Source organism: Copidosoma floridanum, unplaced genomic scaffold (assembly GCF_036245765.1).
Source record: "Copidosoma floridanum isolate Cflo_tuat_1 unplaced genomic scaffold, Cflo_Japanese_pri ptg000012l, whole genome shotgun sequence".
Classification (NCBI taxonomy): Eukaryota; Metazoa; Arthropoda; class Insecta; order Hymenoptera; family Encyrtidae; genus Copidosoma; species Copidosoma floridanum.
This window is the reverse complement of record NW_028321889.1, coordinates 956,180-982,164: the sequence shown is the minus strand read 5'-3', so window position 1 is coordinate 982,164 and position 25,985 is coordinate 956,180. Positions and strand designations below refer to the sequence as shown.

The following is a 25,985-nucleotide window of genomic DNA, read 5'->3' as shown; positions in this document are numbered from 1 at the left end:
TGCGCGCTTTCGTGCAGTCGTGCACTCGTATTGTGTTCGTATACGTGGTTTGTGCACTTATACTTGTTTTTGTGCGCGCTTCTGCGTTTTTATGTAGATGTCGTGAACGAGCTTCTGTGTAGTTATTTATTTCTGTACAAATCGGATCGTCAATTAGACATTTACACACAACTCTTTTCTCTCATATGTTGCAGATTCAGTGGTAAAAATGTGTCACAATTCGAATGTGTGTCGTACAACACACAATGAAAATGCATACCGCAAAATTGCAGTGTGACAACTTAGTATTATATAGTGATCGGCTGCGTAATGTGTATTACCGATCGTTACGTCGTTATGTGGACTACACAATGCAGGCTTTGTGTCATTTATTGAAGGTAAATAAAAAAAATGCCTAAAAACATTTGTCTCTGAAGATCATAGTATACGAAAGGAGAATGCGGGGGTCGGAATTGTCAGAAAAGATGAAACTGACAAGAGAAGGTGAAAGAGCTAAGTACAGATTAGTAATTAAAAAGTAGCATCAATTCAGCAAAAAAAGTGACCGACCCGCGCGAGGTCACTGCGCCACCGTCGACGTTCCGTCAAATAATGCCCGAGTGGCCGACTGCCGACGATTGTGGTGCCTGCGTTACTCTCTGGCGTTGTGGTACATAAACAATCCAAATTCATCATCCATTCCATCACATAAATATCACCTTCTGTCGCCGTGTGTTGTCATTGCCACGATCTCGAGCATATACGCGCAAGAGAGCGAGCGCCGAGCAGCCGAATTTCTTGGTGCCGTGTCTCTTCGTCGTCGTCGCGGCCTCCTTGAGATTGCACCACGCGCGCTCTTCTTCGCTTCTGCTGGGTATAAATAAGGCACGGTTAAGTTGCATTTTGCTTTGACGCACACCCACACATAGAAACCAACGTGCCCAAGTGCAGGCAGTGGCAGAGAGAGAGTGCCGTCGGTGCATCTTTTGAGAAAAGCACAAAAGGACCCCTCCACCTCCCACGCAACAACGGAGGACGTAAGTTAATCTTACACTTGCTAGGCGTAATTTACATGAATGCTGTCACATTTTTTTCCTCGTCTACATTTTAGCAATGACCATAATTATATTTGATGGTCGGTGAAAAGTGTAAATAAGTGTTCGCACAGTGTTGTATGTGTATAGTTGGTGTTGGTATTTGGTATGCTGAGTTGCTGAGTTGCTAATTAACTTGTCAATACATAATCAAGTAAATCAAGTGTTGTATACACATATATCCTCTAGGATTACACATTTCTATTTTGTTTTGTCCCCTCGCCCCGGCCCGGCTTAATGCACCCTCACCGACAGCACAATTATCCAATCAACTGATATTTACATATAGACAGGCATAATAGACTTACATTTTGCTTTGATAAGGGAGGGTTTCGATAAAATGTGTTTGGGATGTTTAGTTGCGTGGTTGCGTCTCCCTATCTTGGCTAAGTATGTTGTTTTTTTTTTTTTCTTCGTGAGACTCTTTCCGCACCTTATTTTTGTGATAAGAGCCAGACGTTCTCTCTCTCTTTCTAGTGCGAACGAGTGCGGTGATAACACTTATCAAACCAAAGTAGGGGAGGGGGGCATGCTCACTGTCACAGTCACACTATACTGTGTTTTTTTTTCCTCTTCTTAACTCCTTTTTTTCGTATATACATATATTACCTATACTATATATAAACCTCCCTTGGTGTGTTTGTGCTTTTTTTTCTTTTAGCTCTTATACTTTCTGGTAATTCTGCTGAGTTTGTGTACTCACTCTTCTTCTTCTCTTTTTCTTTTCTCTCTCTCTCTCTCTCTCCATCAATCTTTGCCTTTATCTTCTCGTAATACGTTATGCTTTTGGAACTCCGTATTTTCGCATTAGTCAAATTTTTTTTACCCCTCCGCCAACAACTGTTCTTTTCGTTAATAACGTGTACTTACTACGTGAGAGGCTTTTTTCTTTACTATGGCAAGCTGTTTGTCTTTCATTAAAAGCTTCTTCTTTTTTGTGGCTTTCTACACCGCTTGTTTACTTTTGATGGTTTTTTTTCAATTAGCCGGTCTAAATTTAGTACGTATTAGACAGTCTCCTGGATGACTTCATTTTGTTCAAAATTATCAAGCTCCTAAGATACGTACATGTTTTCGCAAGAATCACGTGTGCCTTATCTTGTTGAATGCTGACAAATTAATTTGCCCAAATGAGATTTGCTGTAGTTTGATTGAGATTTTGTTCACTGATAGATTACATAACAATGATATCCGCGATTTATTGGTAAAAAAAAAAAAAAAAAAAAATTCTATCTAAGTAGGTCTATTGTATGAAATTTTTATTTATCCACTTTGTCAAATATTTTAGATATACTTATAAATGTGATCGGAAGTGAACAACATATGGACTCGCAAAATGTTACTTTATATAGTAATTCATTATTGATGTTTTCATTCAAATATCGTACTTAATTACTTTGTTTCTGTCTTACATAACAGATGATCGCATGAAAAGAAAAACCAGATCTGCCACGTTGTAGAATTTAATTGGGAGGGCCCTTGAGGATCACTGCAGGACCAAAGCTTGCAACCATGAAGGTCGCGGCGTTGATTAGCGGTGGCAAGGATTCTTGCTTCAGCATGATGCAGTGCATAGCAGCAGGACACGAGATTGTGGCGCTTGCTAACTTGTACCCAGTTGGAAAAGGTACAAAAGTTTTGAATTACATCAAAATAGTGCGAGATATAATTATAACTCTACTTTGGTATTCATCTGGCAAGAAACAAACTTCTCATTGTATGTCTAATAATGCCACCTGTGTCATTTCTCTTTTAAAGTAAGAATAGTAAAGTAATAATTATTATACAATGTTCGTTTGTACGTTAAAAAAAAAAAAAAAAAAACAAAAAAAAAAAAAAACTTGTTTTCAAAAGTTTTGCAGCATACGCTATTTAAAAAAATAACTCATCGAAATGTGTCATTATTTTTCAGATGAGCTGGACTCATTTATGTTCCAAACTGTTGGCCATCAAGGAATAGAGTTCATTGGAGAAGCAATGGGACTACCTTTGTATCGGGAGCCAACATCTGGAGAGTCGAAAATGCAAGAAAAAAATTACTTGCCCACGGAAGATGATGAAGTTGAAGATTTGTACAGACTAATAAAGCGAGTTAAGGTATACAAAATTATCACAAAGTTTTCTACATATTTATAAATTTAAAAAATCTTCATAAACAACTTCAAAAATAAGTACTACCGTTTCAATTAAAGCATGAGTTGCGAAAGTAATCCTAAAAATGCCTGGAAAAGAAAAAAAAAAATAATAATAATAACAATAATAATAATAATAATAATAATAATATGTGGTAAACAAACATTTTAGGATGAAGAGGATATTAAGGCTGTTTCCTCTGGTGCCATATTAAGTGATTACCAACGAATACGAGTAGAAAATGTGTAATAATGATTACATTGATTTTATCTTTTCAACGAAATGGCTAAGAATTCAGTGAAAATTATACCAAGCTTTGCTTTAATTTCAGATGTAGTAGATTAGGACTGGTTTCACTGTCGTACTTGTGGAGGCGAGACCAAGAACAATTACTGAAAGAAATGATTGAATGTTCCGTCAATGCCGTCATCATAAAAGTTGCGTCGTTGGGTTTAGAACCAAGGCATTTGGGAAAATCTATCTCCGAGATGCAACCACATCTCGCCAAAATGGTAAGTAAATGTCTCAATGACTGATGAAAGCTTTGAGAGTGCAGCTTGTTGCCTTACATCAATTTTGGCGCAACTCCAATATTTTCAATGTTCAATTATACATTGAACTTAAAGTAACGAATCATTTTGTGAACACTTGAAAAATGCATATCTAAACTATCGCTGTAACTTCTTGATGTTTTAGAAAGAAAAGTATGGCCTAAACATTTGCGGCGAAGGAGGAGAATACGAAACATTTACTTTGGATTGTCCTTTGTATATCAAAAGCATTGTGATGTAAGTTTTGATTAATGTTGAATTACATATGTTTTTTTTCTCTTCTGATAAATAATAATTTTCCAGAGATGAATATGAAAGTGTGGTGCACTCTAATGATGAAGTTGCACCTGTCGGGTACCTGAATTTCAAAAAGATACATCTTCAAAATAAAAATGTTAGCTATTTTTTTTTCTATCCTTAGAAAAATCGTTAATTTTACTTGCGTGTACAAATAATGTAATTCGAATAATTTCAGAGTGGTATAGAAAATCTGACACTTCAAGAAAGACTGAAGAACGTTGCTGTGAAAGCTCCACTTGACTATATTTCGGAAATAGTTGGACCAGACCTACAAGATGGATGTAATTTATCCGATGATGAAAATGACGAACAGGAGAAAGATTATAAAGACTTACAAATGACAAACTGTGGTATAAATTTCGTTCTAATGAAAACCAGCTTGCTATTTAATATGAAAACGTTTACAATACACTTGGTCGATTTCCCAGGACAAATTAATCTACCAAGTCCAATGGAAGTGACGTATAAAAAAGAAGAATATCCTGATCGTCCGAGAATGAGCAAAAACCAAACAGGCTGGTACTGGTTTGGTAATATTGTTGGTAAAAATCCTGAACCAAAGCTCGCCATGGCAGAGGCATTAGATAGATTAATTGGTAAGGCATGGTATCTACTGTATACGTCAGATGTTTTAAGTTATCGTGGCTTTGAAAAGTAATATTTTTCATACAGATCTAGTCAAAAAAGAAAGCTTAGAAGTATCAGATCTTGTTGCTGTGACAATGTTTTTAAAGGATCTATCGAGCTACTCCGATATTAATGAAGTTTACGTGTCGAAGCTTGCAAAAGTTAATCCGCCTGTAAGAGTTTGTACAGAAGTTCCTATAAATATAAACTTTCACGTTGTTTTGGATGCACTAGCCTATAGGAAAATAGAAAAAGAGGAGGAAAAGAGCGATAAAAAAATACCCAAAAGACACACGATGCACGTTCAAAGTATAAGCCATTGGGCACCTGCCAATATTGGACCTTATTCACAAGCTGTTCGAGTGAGTAATCTTTTCACGTTCATTTCTTTGATAAATTGTACTGATAAATGCTCATGAATAGACACGTTTAATTCCACATGTGTATGAATAAATACACATGATCTATAAAAAGGTATAAATCAAATTATAATAATTAATACTCGTAAAAAATAAGTTGCACAATATTCCTGCAAGTCTCTTATTATTTCAAAAGCCAACTTAAGCACCCGTCTATTATTTTGTTTGGTAGCTCTCTTTATTTTCATGTAATAACACACTCTATTGAGTCTGTCACTCTTTATATCTTACCTCTTCTTCTGCCTAATTAAAATTGTTTGAAGACTCATTTTTCACCTCTAACAATGTAACTATACAAGTGCAGACGTTAATTACTTATTTCAGATGGTTATAATTTATTTAGTTTTAGTTTTCAGATAATTATATCAAATTTTCAAATAAAATAAAAAATAATAATAGTAATAACTGCTTGAATCGATCCATTTTAGGTGGGTGATATAATTTCGGTAGCGGGCCAGATACCGTTGGTGCCGGGCAACATGTCCATCCTCGACTCAAACATAAAGCGCCAGTGTCGACTGACCCTGAGGCACATAAACCGGATCGTCAAGGCCATGGACTCAAACACCGAGCTCAGGCACATAGTGCAGGGCATTTGTTTCCTGACCCACCCGAACTTCATACCGGCTGCCCGCAGGGAGTGGGAAAAGCGTACGAACAACGCGATCGTCGACTACGTAGTTGTGTCGAGGTTGCCCCGTGATGCCCAGGTCGAGTGGTGCGTTTGGGCGCACCGCGACAACAACAGATTTGAGTGTGAGTACTGGCCAAGGAACGTCTCGCTACACCTATTATTGGACGGTTCTTGGCTTTTCTTAGCTCTACTGCCGCCCAATTAACAGCCCCCTCCCCCACGAAATGTTTTATTTTCAAAGAGCTATCGTTTTTCCGTTGCGTTATTCTTGTTATACTCTTTTTTTTATTTTATTATTTGATCGTTTCTTGTTGTTGCATGCCCCCCTGCCACCTATCCAACCATTCACTTAACAACCTGCAGATGAAGAGACTGGCAAGTGTGTTGGCAATTTCAAGGTTGCCATCAGAAGGAGGTGGAACTACGAGAACAACGTTTCTGCCATTGTCTGTTACCTGTCGACTGGTAAGACTATTTTTTCTCAAATTATCAAATTGCCCTTTATTTGGCATTGTACTATGATAAAATTACTATCTCAAACCTAGTCAGATTAATTGTTAAAGATACAGACATTTTTCAAATGTCGGTAGGTTTGCGGGAAAGATTTTCGTGATATATCTTCCCATTGTCTGTAATGCGCTTCTGACGATTGAATCGATGGATAATTAAGTCATCTTACGGTACTTTGCATCATAAAAGTTGTACAAAATACTTACGTATCTTTATAAAGATAGATGTGGGATAGTATGATTATAAATCTTTACCATGAAAAAGAATATTTATAAATACGATTACAAAATAAAAAACTAACAATGGCTGTACTATAAAAAAAGTTTATTCAGTTCTGAGGTAATGTTTAGATAAAATTTTCGTCAACTTTTTCACGTTTGATAAATAGTTAGCTTGTTAGCTCTACTGCATACGTTGAAAATATATTTATACTCAGTTTGACAGTAGCAATAATAAAATATTTTGGCAGGCTCTTCCAACTCGACGGGAAACCTGACAACGGATAACGCCAATGTCTCGTCTGCCGATTTCACGCTACCCGAACTCATTGAGGCTTTCGAGTACTTGCTATGCAAGCTGACCAAGGGCTCTCAGTCCCAGAGCCCGCCTTGCCACCTGCGTATCTTCTACAAAGTGGGCAGTCTGTCTGGACCTGCCTTTATCCAGCAAGCTATCGATCAGTTCTCCGGGCGCAACCTCGTCGCCACCATCATACCTACCCGACACCTGCACAATTTCAGTACCTTTCTGTCGGTTTGTGGCATCAGGCATGAGTAGCAAGAGCAACAGCGACAGTAAATACACTGCGTGGATGTACTCCGATTATCCTGCACTGGGCTTGTTTGCGTATACTGTCAATTATCAAGCAGTCAAAGAAGAGAGCCAAGTCGAATCTTAGAGCGATCTAGCGTGCAACTGAACCGTTCTATTGAGAGAACTGAATGTAGGCGAGATGAACGAAAGTATATTGTTAAATTATTGTCCCGGAAATTCAAGTTGCTTGGTTTTTCCTTTCGAGAAGAACAATGAACTATATACATATGTTCACTTATATACTTTTGCATGTTTTTAACTATAAATGTACTTAAAAAGTGTTGATTACTTATCAGTTGGCCTTTGAAGGTGTGCAGAGTAATTCAATTTTTTTTTTTTTTTTTTTTTTTTTTTTTTTTTTTTTTTGTAATTGAAGCAAAAATTTAATTCAAGATATTTTTTTTTTTGCAAAAGTCGTGCCAACAACTTTCGGAATTTTTGTTGTTCAAGTTAAAAACATTTGCCACGTATGACAATACCATAATATTTTTTTTAACGAATTTATTTTTTTTAGTGTAGACACTTTCTCTACTTTATTTCTCATTTCTATTATTTTTGTTTTTTTTATTATACTTTTTATCAAATTTTATCAAATAACTAAAGATCAGTTCACAAGAGATACCCCAGCTTATAAAAAAAATTTTGTAACAAATCATTGAAATTCTCATGCCACTCAATTTTATCCAATCAACTTTTTAACTGTAAGAAATTATTTTTTACTTTTTCAATGACACATTAAGAAGTACTACTATAGACAATTTTTTTTATGCTTCATAAAAACAATCCGTTTGAGACAATGAACCCTTGTTTAAATGACAATTCTTGACACTGCAAGTACCTAAGCTATACATGTACGGTTTGGTGATGTAAATAATAGCCGATAATTTAATAAATCGACGATTGTAGATCTTTCTTCGGCTAGTCAACGGGTCGAGTGCAATCCTGAACAGACCGTCCTGTTAGTGGTACCTAATAAACGCTTCGAAACGATACGATTCGTTTTAAATTAAAATAAAACGTTTATACGGTGTACCGCTTTACGCGCGTACTACACATGCCACTTATTTGCGCTCGATACTATTTTTTTAATCGGCTCTCGAATGCAAGACTTGTAGCTCGCGTCACTCATACTATTTGTTCACTGTTTATTCTACGTAAATTAATCGATATTTTTTTTTTCACGAATCAGGAAAATTGTCACCTTGCATCAATTCGTCAAAAAGGAATTTCCAGGTGTAGCACAACCCGTCGATCGTTGAAAAGTGACCTTGTTGAAGAAATACTGTAATTGCAATTATTTATTTTAAATAGGACTCGTTTACATTTTCTAAATAAAGTTTGTTCAAGTTAAATTAAGAAGTCTTATGAAAAATTTTCCAAGTGATGTTGGATTATTTATACTCCAATGATAATGGAACAAAATTAAAAGCAATGGCAATGAAAAAATAAGCCCTGCAATTACAAAAAGATTAATTTCAATAATGGTTTATAAAAGTTTATGTTTTTTTTTAGTGTGTGATGCTGTTAAAACGAAGTACTATAAATATGTATAGGGTATAAATAAAAACAGTGAACTTGTCTATCTAGACTTATAAATAAAAATGGCGAAATCAACTTGAAAAAAGTCATATATGGAAGAAAAAAGAAAAAGGAATATATTTTTAAAAAAAGGATACCTCCTTTGTTTATACTTTGCGGTTAAAAGAAAATTAAATTTGTTTGATGATTTTTTTAATAAAGTGTGTATGAGGATTTGTCATCAAAAGAAAGAAAAGAATGAAAGAAAATTATGTTACTTGTTTTTTCATTGTTACTTATATTTATTGAAACATCAGAAAAGTTCCTTAATAAAAAACGCCTAAAATTTACTTTTGCGTCTACTTAATAAAAAGTACTTAAAAAATTCGGGAAAATAGTATCGATCATTGATTTTACTTTCGATAACGTAGAGATTTTTTTTTATGTATAATACAGATCAAGAATTTAAAAAAAACTCGCGCTCAAAATTTAACAAATATGACAAATTTGTTGGCAATCATTCACTACAAGTACATTCAACAACTTACACAAAAAAATCTTAATTTACTGATTTCTCTTTTAAAAATCTTGTGTTTAGTTCATGTTGTATTTCTCACATGCCTACAAAAATAATGAACTTGCCCATCATTTTTCATTTACATCTTAACAAAAGAAAGAGTCACTACGTTTTGAATATCTTCGATGTTAGAGGTTTCATTATTGGTTGTCGATTTGGACAGCAGAATTCACATAGATAGTTTTTCTTGTCAATTGTCATGTTCATTCCTTTGGTTTCCACGCAATCTAAAAAAAAAAATTGTTCACTTCCAACTATTTAACAATCTTCAGCTCATGCTACAAATTATAAACCAAACTTGCACAATTAAATTACTAATTTCTTCAGTTTTTCTTTTTAAATCTTTTAAAAAGTAAAAATTATGATTTATCATTTAAAAAAACCATTATTTGCTTCTGAAACAAAAGAATCATGCTTCATGTGAAAACTAGATTACTAATGTTTCCAATGACATAAGTTCATTATTAAGCAGAAACTTAAATGAATTTTACTTAATAAATTAATTGTTCGTACAATAAAAAAATGAAGCAATAGCAATAAGCGAGTAGAAATGCAAATTAAGAAGAGTTGTGAATGAGAATAATGCTAATTTACCCAAGTGTAAGTATTTGTCACATGCTCCGCAATGCACAAGATTCGGTTCCAGGTCGAGACGTGGGGCGTTATGACAGCGACTGCAGTGCGGACAATAGCGACCTTTTCGCCACAGCCTTGTTATGTGAGGTGAAAATGAGTTAAGGGTTAGCGATAAAAAGATTTCACCATATTGTTTCAATTTTTTTTTTTTTTTTTTTTTTTTTTTTTCAATTTCATTTTGTTTTGCCGAATAAAATTGACTAGTAATAAGTGGATATATGACCTTGGCATATATATAGTTTTTGAATCAATATGGTTTATTCACATAATAGAAATAAGCATTTAATGTAAAAAATATCTCAACACCACCTAAAAAAAGCTCTCAATAATCAAAACGTACATAAATAATTTATAAAATAAAGCATAATGAAGAATTAAAAAGCAAGAATAATTGCTTATGAGTAAACCAATCACCATTTGAACGTACATAACACAAATATACTAATGAAACTAATCATTAAAAGACGAATGCTTGATTTCAATTGAAAAACACAACGACATTGTTTACACAAAAAAATTAAATTAATAAGCCTTAAGGCGCAACTCTAACAAGTTCCTCATGAAAAGCTCGATAAAAAAAAAAATTAACATCAACACAGTCAAGTACTGGTTCTCTAGAGGAAGAAACTACTATACATAACATTGAAGCGAAGATACAGACGCGACGCCTCGTTTTTCACTATCTCAACACTAGTCCACTAGTCGAAAGCAAAATAAATACAGAACTGTTTTATTTGGATGGTATTGAAGAAGAATAAAAGTAGCGATTTTTGGGTTTTAATTTACACAACTTCAAGTTTTATAAAGTAGTTTCCCCCTGCCTCAATGATCTGCTCTCTACTTGAAACCTCTTAACTAATAAGTAAAATTTGTAACCACATTTGGATATGTACATATTTTGCAAATTCATATTCTACAGCTCTTGCATTTGTATGTCAATTTACGCAATCTGTATTTGTATGTCAAGGGTTAATAACCCGTTCAGTTAAAAAAAATGATAAAAAATAGATACGTTACATTTTTATTACTCAAATAAAAAAAATAAAAAATTTGATTTTTTTAACATAATAATACACACAGTTACATTAAACATTATCCCAAGTGTTATTTGACAAAAGTGCGATTATTTTTACAATTGCAATTAAAAACGAAAATACAAAAAAATATCAAGTTTGAAAAACATCAAAGTTTTTTATTTCATTTTTTGATTATTCAGTTAATCTTACATGATGCAAGCAATCTTTGTCAGATTAAAATTTACACCACAGTTAACATAAAATCAAGTAAAAAATAAAAACAAACAAGAATGATACGCATGATAAATGCGACTTACTTTGAACAGGGCACGCAGAAAGTTGAAACATACACCCTTGTATTCTTATCAGCCTTTTTGAATTCGTGTTGCCACTGAGCAACGCTATTCCTATCTGAATTGACACCGCCGGGCTCTTTCGATCCACAATTTGCGCATACTGCACACTCTTGACAGTGCCAGCGACCCTGTGGTACTCTCCTCAAGCCCACGCAATATATGTGATACCTGAAAATTGCATTTTTTTATAAAAGAAAAAAAAAACTCCTTTACTAAAAGCTATCCAAGTAGTTTGTAAAATAAAAATTACCCTCGATCACACATATCACAAAAGAGCATTTTGTCTTCGTCTGCGGGATCATGACACTGAGCGCAAGTTTTACAGTCTGTGCATTGCCAAGCGTAGGCTCGAATGTGCGGTACCATATCGAGAGTTAAATCCATACATGATGGATGAACTTGAAAAAAAATTCATAAAAATAGATTTACGTAAATCTGAGTTTTAACTTTTCGGAAGTACTTCATTGAACAGTAAACTTACCATTCCCGCTGCAAGTACCGCACTGTATAAGCACCTCGGGCCGATTGTTTTTGTTCAAACTATTTGAGCATATTTTGCACTTGACATCCGACTGGATGGCCAGTTCCATGTCAACCTCGTCCATCGCTGACTGCGAGCCTTCGGTATCTTGAGTGCCTTCGCTTGACGACGAACTAAGTAAAAAAAAGAAAACACTTTCTACAGAACTTTTAGTGATGATAGTCACCAAGCTGATGATCATAAGTTTTAATCCTGGTGATCTGAAGCCTCGAAATAGAAAATAAAATAAAAAATCCACCTTTGGACACTCACCTGGAATCGTCAGAAGATGAGTCGCTATCACTGTCGCTTTGAGAGCCTTCAGATTGGCTGTCGAATTTCCTTTCGTTCGGCCGCATCGGGCCATAGAGTACGGTGTTGAGTGGATAGTACCTTAAAAACGATAAAATTTAGCACCAGCCCAGGTAAAGTGATACAACAATACTTGAACGAATAGCAAATTAGCACACCTGAGCTCAGCAGGCGTGTAATCCCTGTAGAATTCGGCGTACTGTCCAGGCATGAGGGCTACGGGATAATTGTTGCTATTGCGCCGGTTAGGATCTAGTTTACGTTGGCTGCTACGCTTTAGGGGCACGTGCACGGTATAGGTCTGCAGATCGAGGCTGCACTTGCGGTCGTCACGGCGCGCTTTGTTCAGACCAGCGTTCCAGGTGAGGGCCGACTGCATGGCCATCTCCGCGAGGTCGATCCTGCTGCGCTCGGCATTAGCCGCCGCGGACAGCTCCTTTTGCTTCTTCGAGTGCTCCTTGGCTGCTTTTTCGCGCATGTGCTTGCGGTACTCCTCGTACTGTTCTGGAAAATCGCTGCACATTATGTCCAACACCTCCGAGCTCGACACTGCCGTCAGACCTGTACGGAACATTGGTTTTTAGAATCTTATCTACACTGTGTATTGAGTAACTTTTTTTTTTGTTCTGTTTTTGTATACACATGTTTTTTTGTCTAGATCACTGTTATGCTTGCTTTTGTTCGAAGATAGTTACGATGAGTAACATGGCACGCGAGTTGTGCTCCAACTTTTATCTTTTGTTTGAATAAGTTGATAACATTCCCCTGATGATATTTATATTTACATCGTGGTGCTTCAGATTGAGCGAGTTTATTACTGCAAGCATTTCAACGACTTCTACTGCAATTACAATGTTTTTCTGAGCAACAATGGGCTAATATATTATCAGAGATTGATTTGTAATTTTTTTTTTTTTAAGTAATTATACATGACACGAAACTTAATTTTAAAAATATGTTAAATAAAATCATTTATGAAAACTAGATATTACAAGACATTGTGAAATAAAAGAGTCAGTAACAATTAAAGCATTCGAGGAAATTACGTGTAAATTGAAAGTAATGCTGGTCTGAAGTAAACAAGTCATCAAATAAATGAAATACTATTTGATGCAGGTTTTTAAGAAAAAAAAAAAATAAATAAAAATAAAAAAAAAAAAAAACTCACCCATATCGCACATGGATTCGCTAACAAGACCGTTCTCCCGAAGAAAATTTCTCTCCTCCATGTCAACCATGCGCCTTTTAAGATCCGGATACTTCCTCTTGAAGCTCTTGACTCCAAGGTATTGGGATATCTGCTCCTGAATCATGAAGGTCTCACCCCTAACGAGCGACCGGTCTTCCTTACGTTCGAGCGGCCACTCGTACTCCGCGATCTTCTCAACCGTGAACGGCCCCTCGTCCGGATCGAAGTTTATCTCCATGCGTCGAATCTTCACCTTCACCTTCTCGGACTCGGTCGTCGCGGTGCTCAGTACGCTGCCTTGCGACTCCTCGTTCGCCGCCAAAACCTCCGGCCCACCTGCGCCCCCATCCATTATTGTTTCAACAAGTAATGTTGGATTCGACTATTGATTTCATTAAAAATTGACGATGTTTGCGTCGCGCTTTCGAAGCAGGCTATTTACATTTCGGTGTTTCGTTTGGTGTCTCGTCTAATACCAGGTGGCAATCGTTCGCGGGGCATCGAAGGAATAAGTTCTATTTTTAGGCCCCGCTATTGGAGCTTTACCAATATGCGCGTGTGTTTTTACGCTTTAACGGTGGCTACGACTTTTTGATTTTTACGAAGAAAAAAAAAACAATTATGAATTGGAGCAGCCCTTAATAATTACCGAAGCTATTTTCGTTTAAACATTTAAGATTTAATAAATTTTTATTTCTACCTATTATTTCGTCAATAGATAAAGCAATAAAGACCACCAAATAATTAAACGGATGCAAGAAGAAACATCCATGTGGTTGTTAAAATTAAGGAAATCGGTTGCGGGTTTACCTGGTATCGGTACGCCGCGCGCCGGCGTCTGTGATCTGGAGCAGGACTCCGCGCTCATTCTTGTCTCTTCATCCATGACGGTCAACGTGGAAATGGCCTCGCTTTTCATGGCTACAGCTCCCACGGCCGACGACGATGAATCGGACGACACCTTTTTAATAGACGGAGCAAGCCAGAGTTGATGTTCCTGAGTTGCCATCGGATCTTTGACGATTCCACTTATCTCTGGCGGCTTATCAACCTCACTGGTCACCTTGATCACGATATTCGATGAGCCCGCGACTGCAGCATTGCTGATCTGAGTTATCACGGCCATTCGCTCGTTAGTAGTCTCCATGTTACTCGTAGATTCTGCATATTTAACTTGCATCGACGCTCCCATGATTGTATCGTTCAATGTTTTTGGTTGGTATGCTTCTTTCTGTTGATTCGAAAAAAATTTATGTTTCAAAGCTTCGGCTCAATACTGGACAATGAAAGTTCATCTTAACTAACTAACCTTGGGAGATAATTCAATGACCTCGCAATCGGATAAGGATTGCACTGTTGGACGAACCTTCATTATTTGAACTTCTCTGGGTGTAACGTCTACGTGTGACAAAGTCGGCTGACTCAATGCTTTGAAAAGTTCTGGTGATTTGCTCGAGACTTCGATAGGAAGCTTTTCAAGGGCTATCAAGGCTGTTGTTGATCTCTCTAATTCCGTCAGATCATGTTCGATTCGCACTTTTTTCATTGGAATGTCCATTGACTCGTTTTTTCGCTTGCCTCGACCTATTGAGAGATATTTTTGTTGTTGTCTTATGTTACTTTAAAATATAACCACATAATGTGTAAAATACCGTGACTACCAAAAACTCCGTGCATTCGTTTCAATAAAAAAATAAAATTCACCTCGTCCTCTGCCTCTCTTGGGTGGTGCGTAGCTCTTCTGACTTCTACATGTTCTCCTGGGCCTTCCAGCTTCGGTTCCCGCGTGACCACCAGGTACCATTTGCGGTTGCATGTGTAGAGGTTGGTGAATTTGTGGGTGCATTTGCTGCAGTTGCATTGGCAAATGCTGCTTCAGCATCATCATAGACGGCGATTGATCGAGGCTCAGCGGATCTCTCGGAAATTCGAACTGTTGGAACGAGGAGGCCATGACCGGCATCGTTCCGATGGGTCCGATAGCATTACGCCGAGGTCGACCGCGCTTTTTCGGCACCTTTATCGCTGACTTCATTGACGGCACTTCGTCAATGATCATTATGTCCTGACTGGAATTCGAGTTCTCGTTGACGATTATGAGCTCGGGCTGAGGGTCTATGATCTCGCAGTCAGAATTTGATTTCGATGACGTCATTGCCGCTTCTTGCAAATTCTTAATTTGATCGTTTACTCGAGGATCGGTTGATGATAACGAACATACCTGCGTAATTTATGAGTTTTACAAATTGCAACGCATGCAGATTCAAGTATTAAAAGTTGACTCGCAAGAATAACGTTGACAAACCTGGGTAATGCTTATTTCTTGATTTATAACCTTCATCTGTTGTCGACTAATGTTTCCAGTTTTTGGGTCCAGCAATAGTTTCTGTTGCTCTCTCTTTGCTGCACTGACTGGTTGAATCGTGATGTCTGGAAACATTTGCTTCAGATTTGCTTCCATTTTCGCCTTTTTCGACTCAACGGGAGCGATTGAGATTTCTTTTCGTTTATTGTGCACGTCACCCAGTGTATTATCGAACAACGGTCGAGTTACCGGCTCGATTGTAACATCCGAGTGACTTCTTTTCAATTCCTTTAAGGTCGACTCTTTGAACATCAAGAGATCCTTGTGATCTTTGTGTTTGAGAGACTGAGCGATCGTGGAGGCAATTTTCGACGTTTCATCCAGAGTCTCATTGTTCGCTATGATCGTTGGATGACCAGTTTTTGAAAGTTTGATTTTCATTTCTAGGTGCGAGTCGTCTTTGGGTTTTTGCTGAAGCGCAATGCTAGAATACACAAAAACAAGTACGACGAGCTCAAAATATGGATTAATTCAAGCGCTGTAACATAAACATTTACGGGGTACAAACCTGTAATCCTTATTTTTAGCGTGCTTCACACCCTCTGGCTGGATGATGGAAGGTTCGCCTGTTTTCGACAACTTGATCTTCATCATACCGAGAGGTTGTTCGGCGGCTTTCTTCGCCCCCTCGTCGTCTTTTTTCACATGCGTAACCGAGGCATCGACAGACTTACCTAGTTTTAGCTTCATACTTTTGAGCTTTAGGGTCTCCTCACTGGCCTCCAATACCAACGCTGCATCGGCGTCTTTTGGGATTTTAGTTTTGACCGCTTCATCCGGCTCTGCTCTATCGCTTTCGCTCGATATAATAGAAGCATCCCCAGATTTCGATAGTTTGATTTTCATGCCAAGTGGTGATTCAGTGCGTTTTGTGATCTCCTGAATATCCTCTACAGCTTTCACTTTTGCGTCCTTCAGATCCTCGGACAATGATTTATTACTATCTTGAATGATGGAGGCATCTCCAGACTTGGACAATTTAATTTTCATACCAAGGGAATCTTGTTTTTTCGGAATCAGAGCCTCCTGAAATCACACAACGTTATATCAACATTCACTCTTTATTCAAGTAATTTTAACGTAGCCTACGTACTGGGTTTAAAACCTACTAAGCGCGGCTAATGTCAAAATAAATTATTTATATGACTAATATCGAGAAAAAGTAAACAAGCTGAGAGAAAGAGAGAAGCTTTCACTTCGGCGGCCGTGTGCGGACTGAATATGTTGCGCAGAACACTTCATAGAGATTCATGGAGCAGAAAATCATTAGAAATTTTGGAAACATTAGAAAGAGATGGAGTAAGATTGTATTTGTTTTTATTTTTAGTACGAATTTATAGCTGTCAAAAGTAAACAGAAGCGAGAGGTAGAAATAAATATCAATTATATTGCTATTGATTTTGCGTAGCATCAAGAAAAACTCTGTTTATTTCAGTCTACAAGAAAAAAAATGTTTATCTAATCTGGATAATATTAAATATACATTACCAGAGCAGTAGTCTCCTTGGCATCCTTGTGCTTTTGCTTGTGCACGCCCAGTTTATCCTTATCCTTGGCTTCATCCTCATCTCTATCAGCCTCGGACGTCTTGGCTAGTTTAAGCTTCATACCGCCGTGGGCCGACAGCATCGAATTACTCTCCGTGTGCCACTGGACCGTCTCGTCGTAGCCACTGTCACTACTCGATATGATCGATGGATGGCCACCCTTGGACAATTTAAGCTTGATTTTGCCAAGCTTGTGGCTCGGGCTGTCCTCGGGGTTGGGCGAGTTGGCAGCTGATCGGATCTTTGGGCTCTTTGGCGAGCGGGGCTCCGAGCAGTCAGCTATTGCCGACTTGGCGATCTTCAGAATGATACGCGGCGAGCCGACGTTCTCACATTCAGAGTATTGCTGGTGCTGTTGTGACTGCGAATGTGAAGGTTGCTGGTGTTTTTCTGTATGATCCTTGCGAGGGGTGTCAGAAATCTTGGCCTCGCTCGTAATTTGTTTCTCGGGTGACTCAAAGCGCTCGTAGGAGGCCTCTTCCGCCACGGGCACGCTGGTCTTCAGGGCGTCACTCGGCAAGTCGATGATTTGCGAGGAGGTCTCGGGGATATCGATCCTTGGAGGTTCCTTGTAACGATCCTCCAATACCGAGGATCTTGGTAAGGGCTTCGACGTAAGCTTGATTTCCGGCATCAAGGGAATCTAGAAAAAAAAAAAAAAAAAAAAGTTATTATGATTAATTCTCAAACAATACTCCAAGAACACACATTTGATCCCTTTAAAGTGAATGGTATTCTGTGGCGAATGAGTTAATGTTAAAAATTACCTGTAAATTTTCCTTTGCTTCGGTATCTACCTTGGTATTGGATGGTTGATTAAGGTCTTTAGCATTAATCAAAGTATCAGACACACCTAAGTCACTTGCTTGCATCGATTCTTCTACTTCTGTATTTTTAAGCTGCTGCTGCTGCAGTTCTAATCTTTTTTTCTTTTCACTTTCCAATTTGGCAGCTTCAGATATGATTTCAGCTTCAGATATGGCTATTGGATCTAAATTTATTTCAGATGCCAAGTCTGAAGCATTATCACATAATGTGTTATCCTCAACTGAAATAAACACACTAGAATTTCCCTCGCCAGTCGCTTTTTGTTCAATCTTGGTGTTTTTGATGCTTTCTTCGGATTCTTGTAGAAATTTGACAGCTGTTTCAGACTCAGAGGTCTCAATCATAGTTTCAACTGTTTCTTGGTTTTCTTCTCCATCATCTTCAAGTGCTTCCGTTTCTTCAAAATTTTCCTCACTTTCTAATGTTGAATCTCTTATTTCTGATTCTTTTTCAAAACTGATTTCACTACTTTTTTCATCAATTACACTATCAGAGACACTATCTCCTTCTTTTTCAGCATTTCTCTGATAATTCATGTTAGTAATAATTTCTGGCTCTATCAACTGACTAAAATCTTCCATTTGATCCAAATTTTCATCTGTTTGGAAATCTTCATATATAATATCCGTTTCTGATTCATCTTCATTTTTTTCAGTGTCTAAGATTTCTTGAGCATTAATTTCAGTTTCAGAACTGTACGCCTCTAAAGAAGATGTTTCTATTTTTCTCGCTTGTTCCAGTTTACTTTCGACAGTGTCATCTAGTAATACTTCGTTTTCTTGTTTTCTTTTATTTATACCTTCAGAAACTGTATCATTCCTGTCATATTCAATAGTTTCTTCGTACGTTTCATCTATACCTTCCGGTATTTCAGAAACTAATTCACTTACTTGTGAATTTTCACTACCAGGAATATTTTCACTATGAATTTCTAAATTTTCAATGCTCTCCAATTCATTTTCGCTATTCTCTTTTTTTTCGCAAATGTTTTGAGACTGATTATTTTGACTACCATCTGTCGATTCTTTTAGATTTTCTCCATTTTCAGCTTCTTCTCCTTCTTCTTCTTCTTCTTCTTGATCAAATGCCAATTCAAAATCAGTGGCAACAGAAGGGGATTTGCTGTCTGGAAAATTGTCATCACTCACACCGTCAACAGTGTTTATCACATATTCTGAAATTTTTAAAGGCTCAATATTACTGGATTCTTGTGCATTTTTTTTATTGATACATTTTGCTGTAGAATTTTTAGTATCAACAATCAGTTCTTTTTCAACAATACTTTCAGCAAATGGCTCGATATTTACATCACCTGAATTCCCAGAATCTATTGTAAAGACACTAGTGGATTCTGACATTGGTTTTTCTCTAGATTCAGTAAATTGCTCAACAGCTATAATTAGATCACCCTTGGTCTCAGTAACACTTTCGTTGGTACTCTTATCGTTATTTACACTTTCTACAACAGAATCTTTTGTCTCTTTCAACAACTGACTAGATTCCTTTGTATCTATATTACTTTCTTTAATATTGTGTTCTTTCTCTGTTTCTTTTTCACTGCCAAATAACTGCTCTGGTGAATTAGCTTCTTCTTGAAGAATTTCAGTATTATCAGAATCGATATTTCGTTCATGAGGCTCAGAATGAGTACATGCTAATGAAGACTGAGAATTTTCAACTCTTTGATTATCTTGGGAATCAATTTTTTTGGGTGATCCGCATTCCTCGAGATCTTTGGCATCCTCACTAGTACTTACATTCACAGTCACACGAGTCAAAGAATTTTTTTCTTTACTGTCAACTATTGGGTTAGCATTAACATTTTCTGAAAGTTTAGTATGTTCAACTACACTTGTTTCAGATTTTAATTCTGATTTTAAATTCTTAGTTGTATCATCATCTATCGCTTTAGATTCAACCTCATCTTCAAGATCTTTTTGGGACTGAAGATTGCGTAACTTCTCTACCTCAGAATTACAATTTTTTTCGGTTGTTTCATCTGTTTTTTCAGGATTCAAATTAGGAACTGATGCTTCGGAACAAACACTACTTATATTAGTGTCTTTTAAACGTTGATTTGTATTTTCAGAATTTTCAGTGCCTATCACAGGTGTTAAACGGCTAGCATCATTTCGTTGGATCTCATGTACAGATTCATCTTTAATATTCAACTGTACTCCACTTTCACTTGGATTTTCAATACTGACACTAATACTTTCGGTATTTTCCAATACCTCAGCAACTTTGACTTCTTTGTTTTTTGCTTGGGATTCTGATTGAATATTTTCCACTACCGTTGCAGATGGACGGTCCAAGCAACTTTGAGATTCTTGTGACGTGTAAGCATCACTTATCAGTGATAAACTATTATTTGCATTTAATGTTTCCTCATTAATTGCAGGCTCACCCTGACTATTCTCACTCAAAGTATCATCGAGCTCCACTGTCTTGGCGTCTGTTTCTAGTTGCTGCACCTTCGTCTCGTTCATTTCACCAGTTTGCAGCTCGGTTTCATTTACATTTGAAACTTCTGAAATAGATAAATTTATTATCAAACGACTGCAACTAATTACTCATTCACGTAATATTTATGTAACACTTAGTATTCTAAGTAGACCAGTTATTTCTGATAGATCTAGTCGGATAACATACTTGAATATTTATCAGCAAAGTACAAACCTTGCCAAATATAATTGAAAAGAAAAAAGGCAAAAAATTCAAACAAGTGACCAACTCACCCCCTGGCGCGTCTCTTAAGCTGTTGTCGGTAGCAGACATGAAGCTGTCCATCTCCCCGGAGCTGTCCAAAATATCCTTGATACCAAGCTCGTCGTCCTGAAGTCCAGTGTCGGAAAAATCATCGGAGTCCAGCTTGAAATCTTGGTCGCTTCCAACCAACCTGGAGGGAACGTCTTTAGTGTCGGTGATCATCTTGGAGAGTGCGTCGATCTCGCTCTCGAGGGTAGACTCCTCGACTATACCTTTGTCCTCCATCATGTCTTCGTAAATTGTTCCAGGAGAAGAGAGACACCACCTCCCTTCGTTTGATGGTAACGAAGCAGCTAGTGGGTCAGTCTGCGTCTCGATGGCTCAGAGTTTCACGCACTCACGCCGCGATACGCTTGCACTTCGCCTTGCACCGGGATTTACTACGCGCGTCGGGGATGTCAGCTTATTTTTTTGAACACCATTTTTTTATTGTACATTAAAAACATGTCAAGGTCACTGCCAGAATCGTCCTACTGTATAGAATAGCAACATAACCCTTGTCTTGTTCTGTTTATGGTTTGTTCAATACATCCAATAATTCATAATTGTGTGCGCGCAGTGCACACACATGACACACATATTTGCACGTCTATGGTAAGGAAGATCGCCGTAATTTTTAAGTTTATTGGAGGCATTTTTTAAAAATTTACTGTTCCCGGAAATATATGGGGATAGCTTACACATGGTGTACTTTTGCGTGTTATATGAATAAGAAAATATTTTTACAAAAACATCACTTTTATTCAAGTATAATCATATACATGTATATATGTACACGTGTGGTTTGAAACCCTTTGTACAATAATCAAACTATACTCACATGATTTAGATATCAATAATATATGATCGAACAGAACATTCGTATTTTTTATTTTTATAAGAAAAGAAAATTATGTTTTATTAAAAAAATTAAGCCATGATGAAAATTAAATACTATGATTAGTGGAGCGTACGGATATCTTTTGAAATATTATTCCATCAAATTTATATAAACTTTTGCTCTCTTGCGATCATGAAAGACTCGATTGAGTATAGAAAATACGTCAACGTTTATGAAATAAATAAATAAATACTGGATAATATCAATCTTTGAGTCTCCTTCCCTTTCCTTTCTGGAATACTTGAGCCATCTCTGACAATTCATCAGCAATATATTGTGGAAGATTGAAAATTTGCAAATTATGAAGAATACTTCTTCTAAAGCAGTTCCTTAAGGTTTCTACACTTCTGTGTTCTAAATACTACAAAATAATGAAAACACTTAAAGTAAACCGATTAAAAAAAAAAAATTTGAAATACCTAGGTTTTTATACTTACCCCCTCGTGACGCATTAGCTCATACACTCTTTGACCTTTGGCATCCTTTATTTTGTTATTCTTAATCAAGTATTTAAGTAAGATCTTTTTCTCGTCCATGGACAGGTGTTTTCTAAAATCATAAGAGAATAGACGTATATTAGATACTAAAAATCTATTATTTCATAAAAGTACGTGCATAACTTGTATGTAGCAATGTATTTTAAAAAATATTTACGAGACTTTTAGATGTCTTTTATGAACATTAGGTTCAAAAGTACAACCTGTTACTGTGCAAGATTCATTTATCGGTATATAGCGATCAACCCACCATTCATCATTCAATCTGTAATATTAATTTTATTTTAATTATGTAGTATTGGGAAAAGTAACGTTAATATGTTATATTTTTACTTATTGTCTTCATCGCTATCTGAGAAGATGTTAGGACTAGATTGTTCACTTTTTACATCCATTTCAATAGCATTTTTAGGATCTTTTTTTGGTTTAATCCATGAGGTAACTGTGATTTTCGAATGTTTAGATTTAACAGTATTGCTGTTATTAGAGTTCACAGAATTACTTTTTATTTTATATCCACTTGTTTCTTTTTTAGAAGCTTTCATGTTTTCTCCATCACTTGTTTCTTCCTCAGAGGAGTACAAGATTGATAATCTTTTAAAACCAGGAATATTTTCGTTTTTTGATGTGCTTGGTTTTTCTCTATGTAGTACTGCATCTACTTCTTCTCTAGTTGCTGATGTACTTGGCTTTTCTCTAATCAATGATTTACTCAATGTTTCTCTAGTCGATGATGTACTTGATTTTTCTCTTCTTAATTCTAAATCTCCTTTTTCTCTATTTAATACTGGGCTCAATTTTTCCTTCTTTACAGCTGCACCTGGCTCGTTTCTACTTAATGATGTGCTTGATTTTTCTCTTCTTAATTCTAAACCTTCTTTTTCTCTATTTAATACTGGGCTCAATTGTTCCTTCTTTACAGCTGAACCTAGATCTTCTCTACTCAATGATGTGCTTGGTTTTTCTCTAATCAGTGATTTACCTAATGTTTCTCTAGTCGATGACGTACTTGATTTTTCTCTTCTTGATTCTAAATCTCCTTTTTCTCTGTTTAATACTGGACTCAATTTTTCTTTCTTTACAGCTGTACCTAGGTCTTCTCTATTTGATGGTGTACTTGATTTTTCTCTTCTTGATTCTAAACCTCCTTTTTCTCTATTTAATACTGGGCTCAATTTTTCCTTCTTTACAGCTGCACCTAGCTCTTCTCTACTTAATGATGTGCTTGATTTTTTTCTATGTAATGCTGTATTTTCTTCTTCTTCTCTAGTTGCCGACGTTATTGTTTTTTCTCCATTCAATAATTTACCCATTTTTTCTCCACTCGATGTTGTACTTGATTTTTCTCTTCTTAATTCTGTACCTAGTTTTTCTCTATGTAGTAGTGATGGGCTCAATTTTTCTTTCTTGACAGCTGTACCTAATTCTTCCACACTTAGTAATCTGCTTGGTTTTTCTCTATTTAATATTTCCAGTTTTTCTTCACTCGATGTTGTACTTGATTTTTTTCTTCTTAATTCTGTACCTAGTTTTTCTCTATGTAGCAGTGATGGGCTCAATTTTTCTCTTCTTGCAGCTGTACCTAGTCCTTCTCTGCTTAGTGATGTGTTTGATTTTTCTCTATTAAATGCTTGAAATATTTTTTCTCTACTTGATGATATGCGTGCTTTTTCTCTGTTCAATGTTGTACCCAATTCTTCTTCACTCGATGATGAGATTAGTGTTTCTCTACTAAACACTCTACTTAATTTTTTTTTACTTGTGATTGTGCTTACTTCCTCTCTCTTTAATGATGATGTACTGCATTTTTTTCTACTTGATGAGTTCATTCGTTCTTCTTTATTTAACGGTGTACTCGATTTTGTATCGCTTGATTCAATTATTTCGACGGAAGACTTCAAACTTTCAGGCTCATCATTTACTTCCAATTCTTTATCAGTGTTTTCTTTACACCTATTGTGATTAGTAACGAGCGAGTCATTTGTTTCGGGACTCGAAGTCAGAATAATCTCAACACTCTCATGCTTGACTTTTTTTTTCAACCTTTTTGGGGTATTACCTTCTTCATCAGATGATAATAAAACACCGACAGCTTCTCTATCATTGGTATTTGATTGTATATCAAGGGCTCTGTCTGGAGGCGAAATGGAACGCTCTCGTTTGTGAGAGATTTTGTTTAAAATGTTACTATGACTTTCACTGGCACTTTTGGAACTATCGTGCCGCTTAGGTGAATTTTGACGTTTGAATACTGGATTGGGGAGTATAACGTCTGAGACGTCGGAATAATCATCGGAATCTTGATCAACTTTCTTATCTTTGATGTGTACATGTTCATCGGTTTTTCCATTATAAATGCAGTTTTCTTTATTTCTTATAGATTTGTTGACGTATCTGCAACAATTTATCCTTATTCAAATAAGAGACAAAAATTATTTCAAATTTCAAATTCAATCAAACTGACAAATTAAATTAAAGACTGTAATTACCTATACTTTTCAATATCAGAAACTTTTTGGTTGATTATTGCATCTGTAACAAATCTTATGGAGTACAAGTCCGTTCTCGATTTATTGTCTGGCTGGGAAAAATAATCATCATCGCACAAAACATACTGCTTATTTTGACAGACTGTTCCTCCCAGCGCCTAAAAAACAGACGTATCAAAATTGTTTATAAATCAAAGTATGAAAAAACTGGTCAACAGATATTCCCCTAGTAAATGGTAATTACTTTTTTTATAACTAAGGGCCATCAGGGGAGAAAAGGGACACAAGATACCATGCCTAGTAAGAAATCTACTAATGTAAAATTTCGTAACTTTGGTTTCCTTGGCAAAATAAAAAAAAAAAAAAAAAAATATTCAGGAATAACACACATTTTCTGATGTCTTGAAAAGTAATTGTCGGAAAAAAGTTTCTGGTAAAACTAATTAACATCAAAATATAATCCTGGTGTACGTTTCTCTATTAAATTAAATTGAATTTATATCAAATCACTTTCTTATTTGTGTAAGTTAGCTTATAACGTCTGCTCGACAGTTCAGCAGAAAAATTGACTTAATTGAAGTTAAATAAATCACAAGAATTTACGATGAGTATCCGCCAAATATCGATTTATTATATCATACCCGCAACAAAGTCGATTGGACTTTATTTTTTTTAATCAAGATTATATTGGAATATTTACTATTTATCGTGTCCTTTCGTAAACCACTGACAGCATTTAAAAATTAGTAAGCAGCTTTGTACACTTTAAGTCTAGAATATATATATATATATATATATATATGAAATTAATTACCTTGACATAATGTGAGAAATTATTTTCCACATTCTTGCTTAAGCCTTCAAATTTGAAATTAAACTCGCTGAATAAGTCACGATTATTTTTCAAAAATGCTGTAGGCCTCAGTTTTCTTTTCTTTGACTCCATTTTTTTTTTTTTTTTTTCAGCCCAACACTCTCGTGTTGTCACTACACAGAATTTTTTTACAAATCCATAAGTGTTTTTATAAGCACGTAGCGATGAACTAAGCCACTTTTATGAACAAAGCAGTCGTGGCTTTCGTTTTAGACTCATGATGAAGTTCATTCTAACAACTTGCAGATGAACACATGTACAGCCTTCGAAATTTCCCGTGTTGAAACAGGTTTTAACACGCAGAGTAACCCAATAACCAAATTATGTTTACAGGTTAACCTGCGTTAAAGTATAGGAGACACGTAGAATATCGCACAGCGATCACATGGTTTGTTTTTTTTTGAATTAAGAACTGAGTTAACTAAGACGTAATACAAACAGAGAATCAACTCGTTCTTCTTCTTTCAGCCCAATTTAGTTATTTTGGGTCTTCTCAACACAACCGATTTGGTTCAAATTCAATATAAAACACAAAATCTGACACTTAGTGAC

General features: G+C 36.2%; 3 protein-coding genes across 6 annotated transcripts; 1 reads left to right on the top strand and 2 right to left on the bottom strand.

The window, feature by feature from the left end:
• Nucleotides 1–158: 158 nt before the first annotated feature.
• On the top strand, nucleotides 159–8,928 carry LOC106646596 (uncharacterized). Of its 2 annotated transcripts, none has more exons than XM_014362658.3 (13): nucleotides 159–1,016; nucleotides 2,493–2,700; nucleotides 2,986–3,170; nucleotides 3,378–3,451; nucleotides 3,538–3,718; nucleotides 3,903–3,994; nucleotides 4,061–4,151; nucleotides 4,233–4,407; nucleotides 4,486–4,653; nucleotides 4,730–5,046; nucleotides 5,532–5,859; nucleotides 6,101–6,202; nucleotides 6,717–8,928. In XM_014362658.3, exons 2-13 carry the CDS (start codon nucleotides 2,586–2,588, stop codon nucleotides 7,022–7,024), a joined length of 2,136 nt encoding a protein of 711 aa, XP_014218144.2. In that variant the 5' UTR covers nucleotides 159–1,016; nucleotides 2,493–2,585; the 3' UTR covers nucleotides 7,025–8,928. The 2 variants fall into 2 exon arrangements, with proteins under 2 accessions (XP_014218144.2, XP_014218145.2); XM_014362659.3 differs by lacking the exon at nucleotides 159–1,016 and adding an exon at nucleotides 1,350–1,463.
• On the bottom strand, nucleotides 8,857–21,232 carry e(y)3 (PHD finger protein enhancer of yellow 3). 2 transcript variants are annotated; one of them, XM_014362803.3, is made up of 16 exons: nucleotides 20,663–21,232; nucleotides 17,864–20,454; nucleotides 17,038–17,739; nucleotides 16,058–16,575; nucleotides 15,490–15,973; nucleotides 14,889–15,405; nucleotides 14,494–14,768; nucleotides 13,995–14,415; nucleotides 13,164–13,520; nucleotides 12,154–12,556; nucleotides 11,957–12,076; nucleotides 11,645–11,817; nucleotides 11,414–11,561; nucleotides 11,125–11,331; nucleotides 9,750–9,865; nucleotides 8,857–9,382 (listed from the first exon to the last, which is right to left on the bottom strand). In XM_014362803.3, exons 1-16 carry the CDS (start codon nucleotides 20,919–20,921, stop codon nucleotides 9,261–9,263), a joined length of 7,413 nt encoding a protein of 2,470 aa, XP_014218289.2. In that variant the 5' UTR covers nucleotides 20,922–21,232; the 3' UTR covers nucleotides 8,857–9,260. The 2 variants fall into 2 exon arrangements, with proteins under 2 accessions (XP_014218289.2, XP_089446470.1); XM_089590344.1 differs by lacking the exon at nucleotides 9,750–9,865 and having other exon boundaries at nucleotides 9,263–9,382.
• A 272-nt stretch (nucleotides 21,233–21,504) lies between these two features.
• On the bottom strand, nucleotides 21,505–25,609 carry LOC106646631 (uncharacterized). Of its 2 annotated transcripts, XM_089590413.1 has the most exons (7): nucleotides 25,374–25,516; nucleotides 24,560–24,717; nucleotides 22,591–24,464; nucleotides 22,404–22,512; nucleotides 22,228–22,335; nucleotides 22,011–22,122; nucleotides 21,505–21,934 (listed from the first exon to the last, which is right to left on the bottom strand). In XM_089590413.1, exons 1-7 carry the CDS (start codon nucleotides 25,503–25,505, stop codon nucleotides 21,776–21,778), a joined length of 2,652 nt encoding a protein of 883 aa, XP_089446539.1. In that variant the 5' UTR covers nucleotides 25,506–25,516; the 3' UTR covers nucleotides 21,505–21,775. The 2 variants fall into 2 exon arrangements, with proteins under 2 accessions (XP_089446539.1, XP_089446540.1); XM_089590414.1 differs by having other exon boundaries at nucleotides 22,404–24,464; nucleotides 25,374–25,609.
• Between the last annotated feature and the right edge of the window lie 376 nt (nucleotides 25,610–25,985).

What these genes read in the sequence shown, in the direction of transcription:
- LOC106646596 (XM_014362658.3), top strand. Translation starts at nt 2,586, where the DNA reads ATGAAGGTCGCGGCGTTGATTAGCGGTGGCAAGGATTCTTGCTTCAGC. An exon ending in AACCACATCTCGCCAAAATG is followed by an intron (nt 3,719 to 3,902) that starts GTAAGTAAATGT and finishes TTGATGTTTTAG; the next exon opens with AAAGAAAAGTATGGCCTAAA. An exon ending in TACATCTTCAAAATAAAAAT is followed by an intron (nt 4,152 to 4,232) that starts GTTAGCTATTTT and finishes GAATAATTTCAG; the next exon opens with AGTGGTATAGAAAATCTGAC.
- LOC106646631 (XM_089590414.1), bottom strand. Translation starts at nt 25,505, where the DNA reads ATGGAGTCAAAGAAAAGAAAACTGAGGCCTACAGCATTTTTGAAAAAT. An exon ending in TCTGATATTGAAAAGTATAG is followed by an intron (nt 24,465 to 24,559) that starts GTAATTACAGTC and finishes AAATTGTTGCAG; the next exon opens with ATACGTCAACAAATCTATAA. An exon ending in GATAGCGATGAAGACAATAA is followed by an intron (nt 22,336 to 22,403) that starts GTAAAAATATAA and finishes TTAATATTACAG; the next exon opens with ATTGAATGATGAATGGTGGG.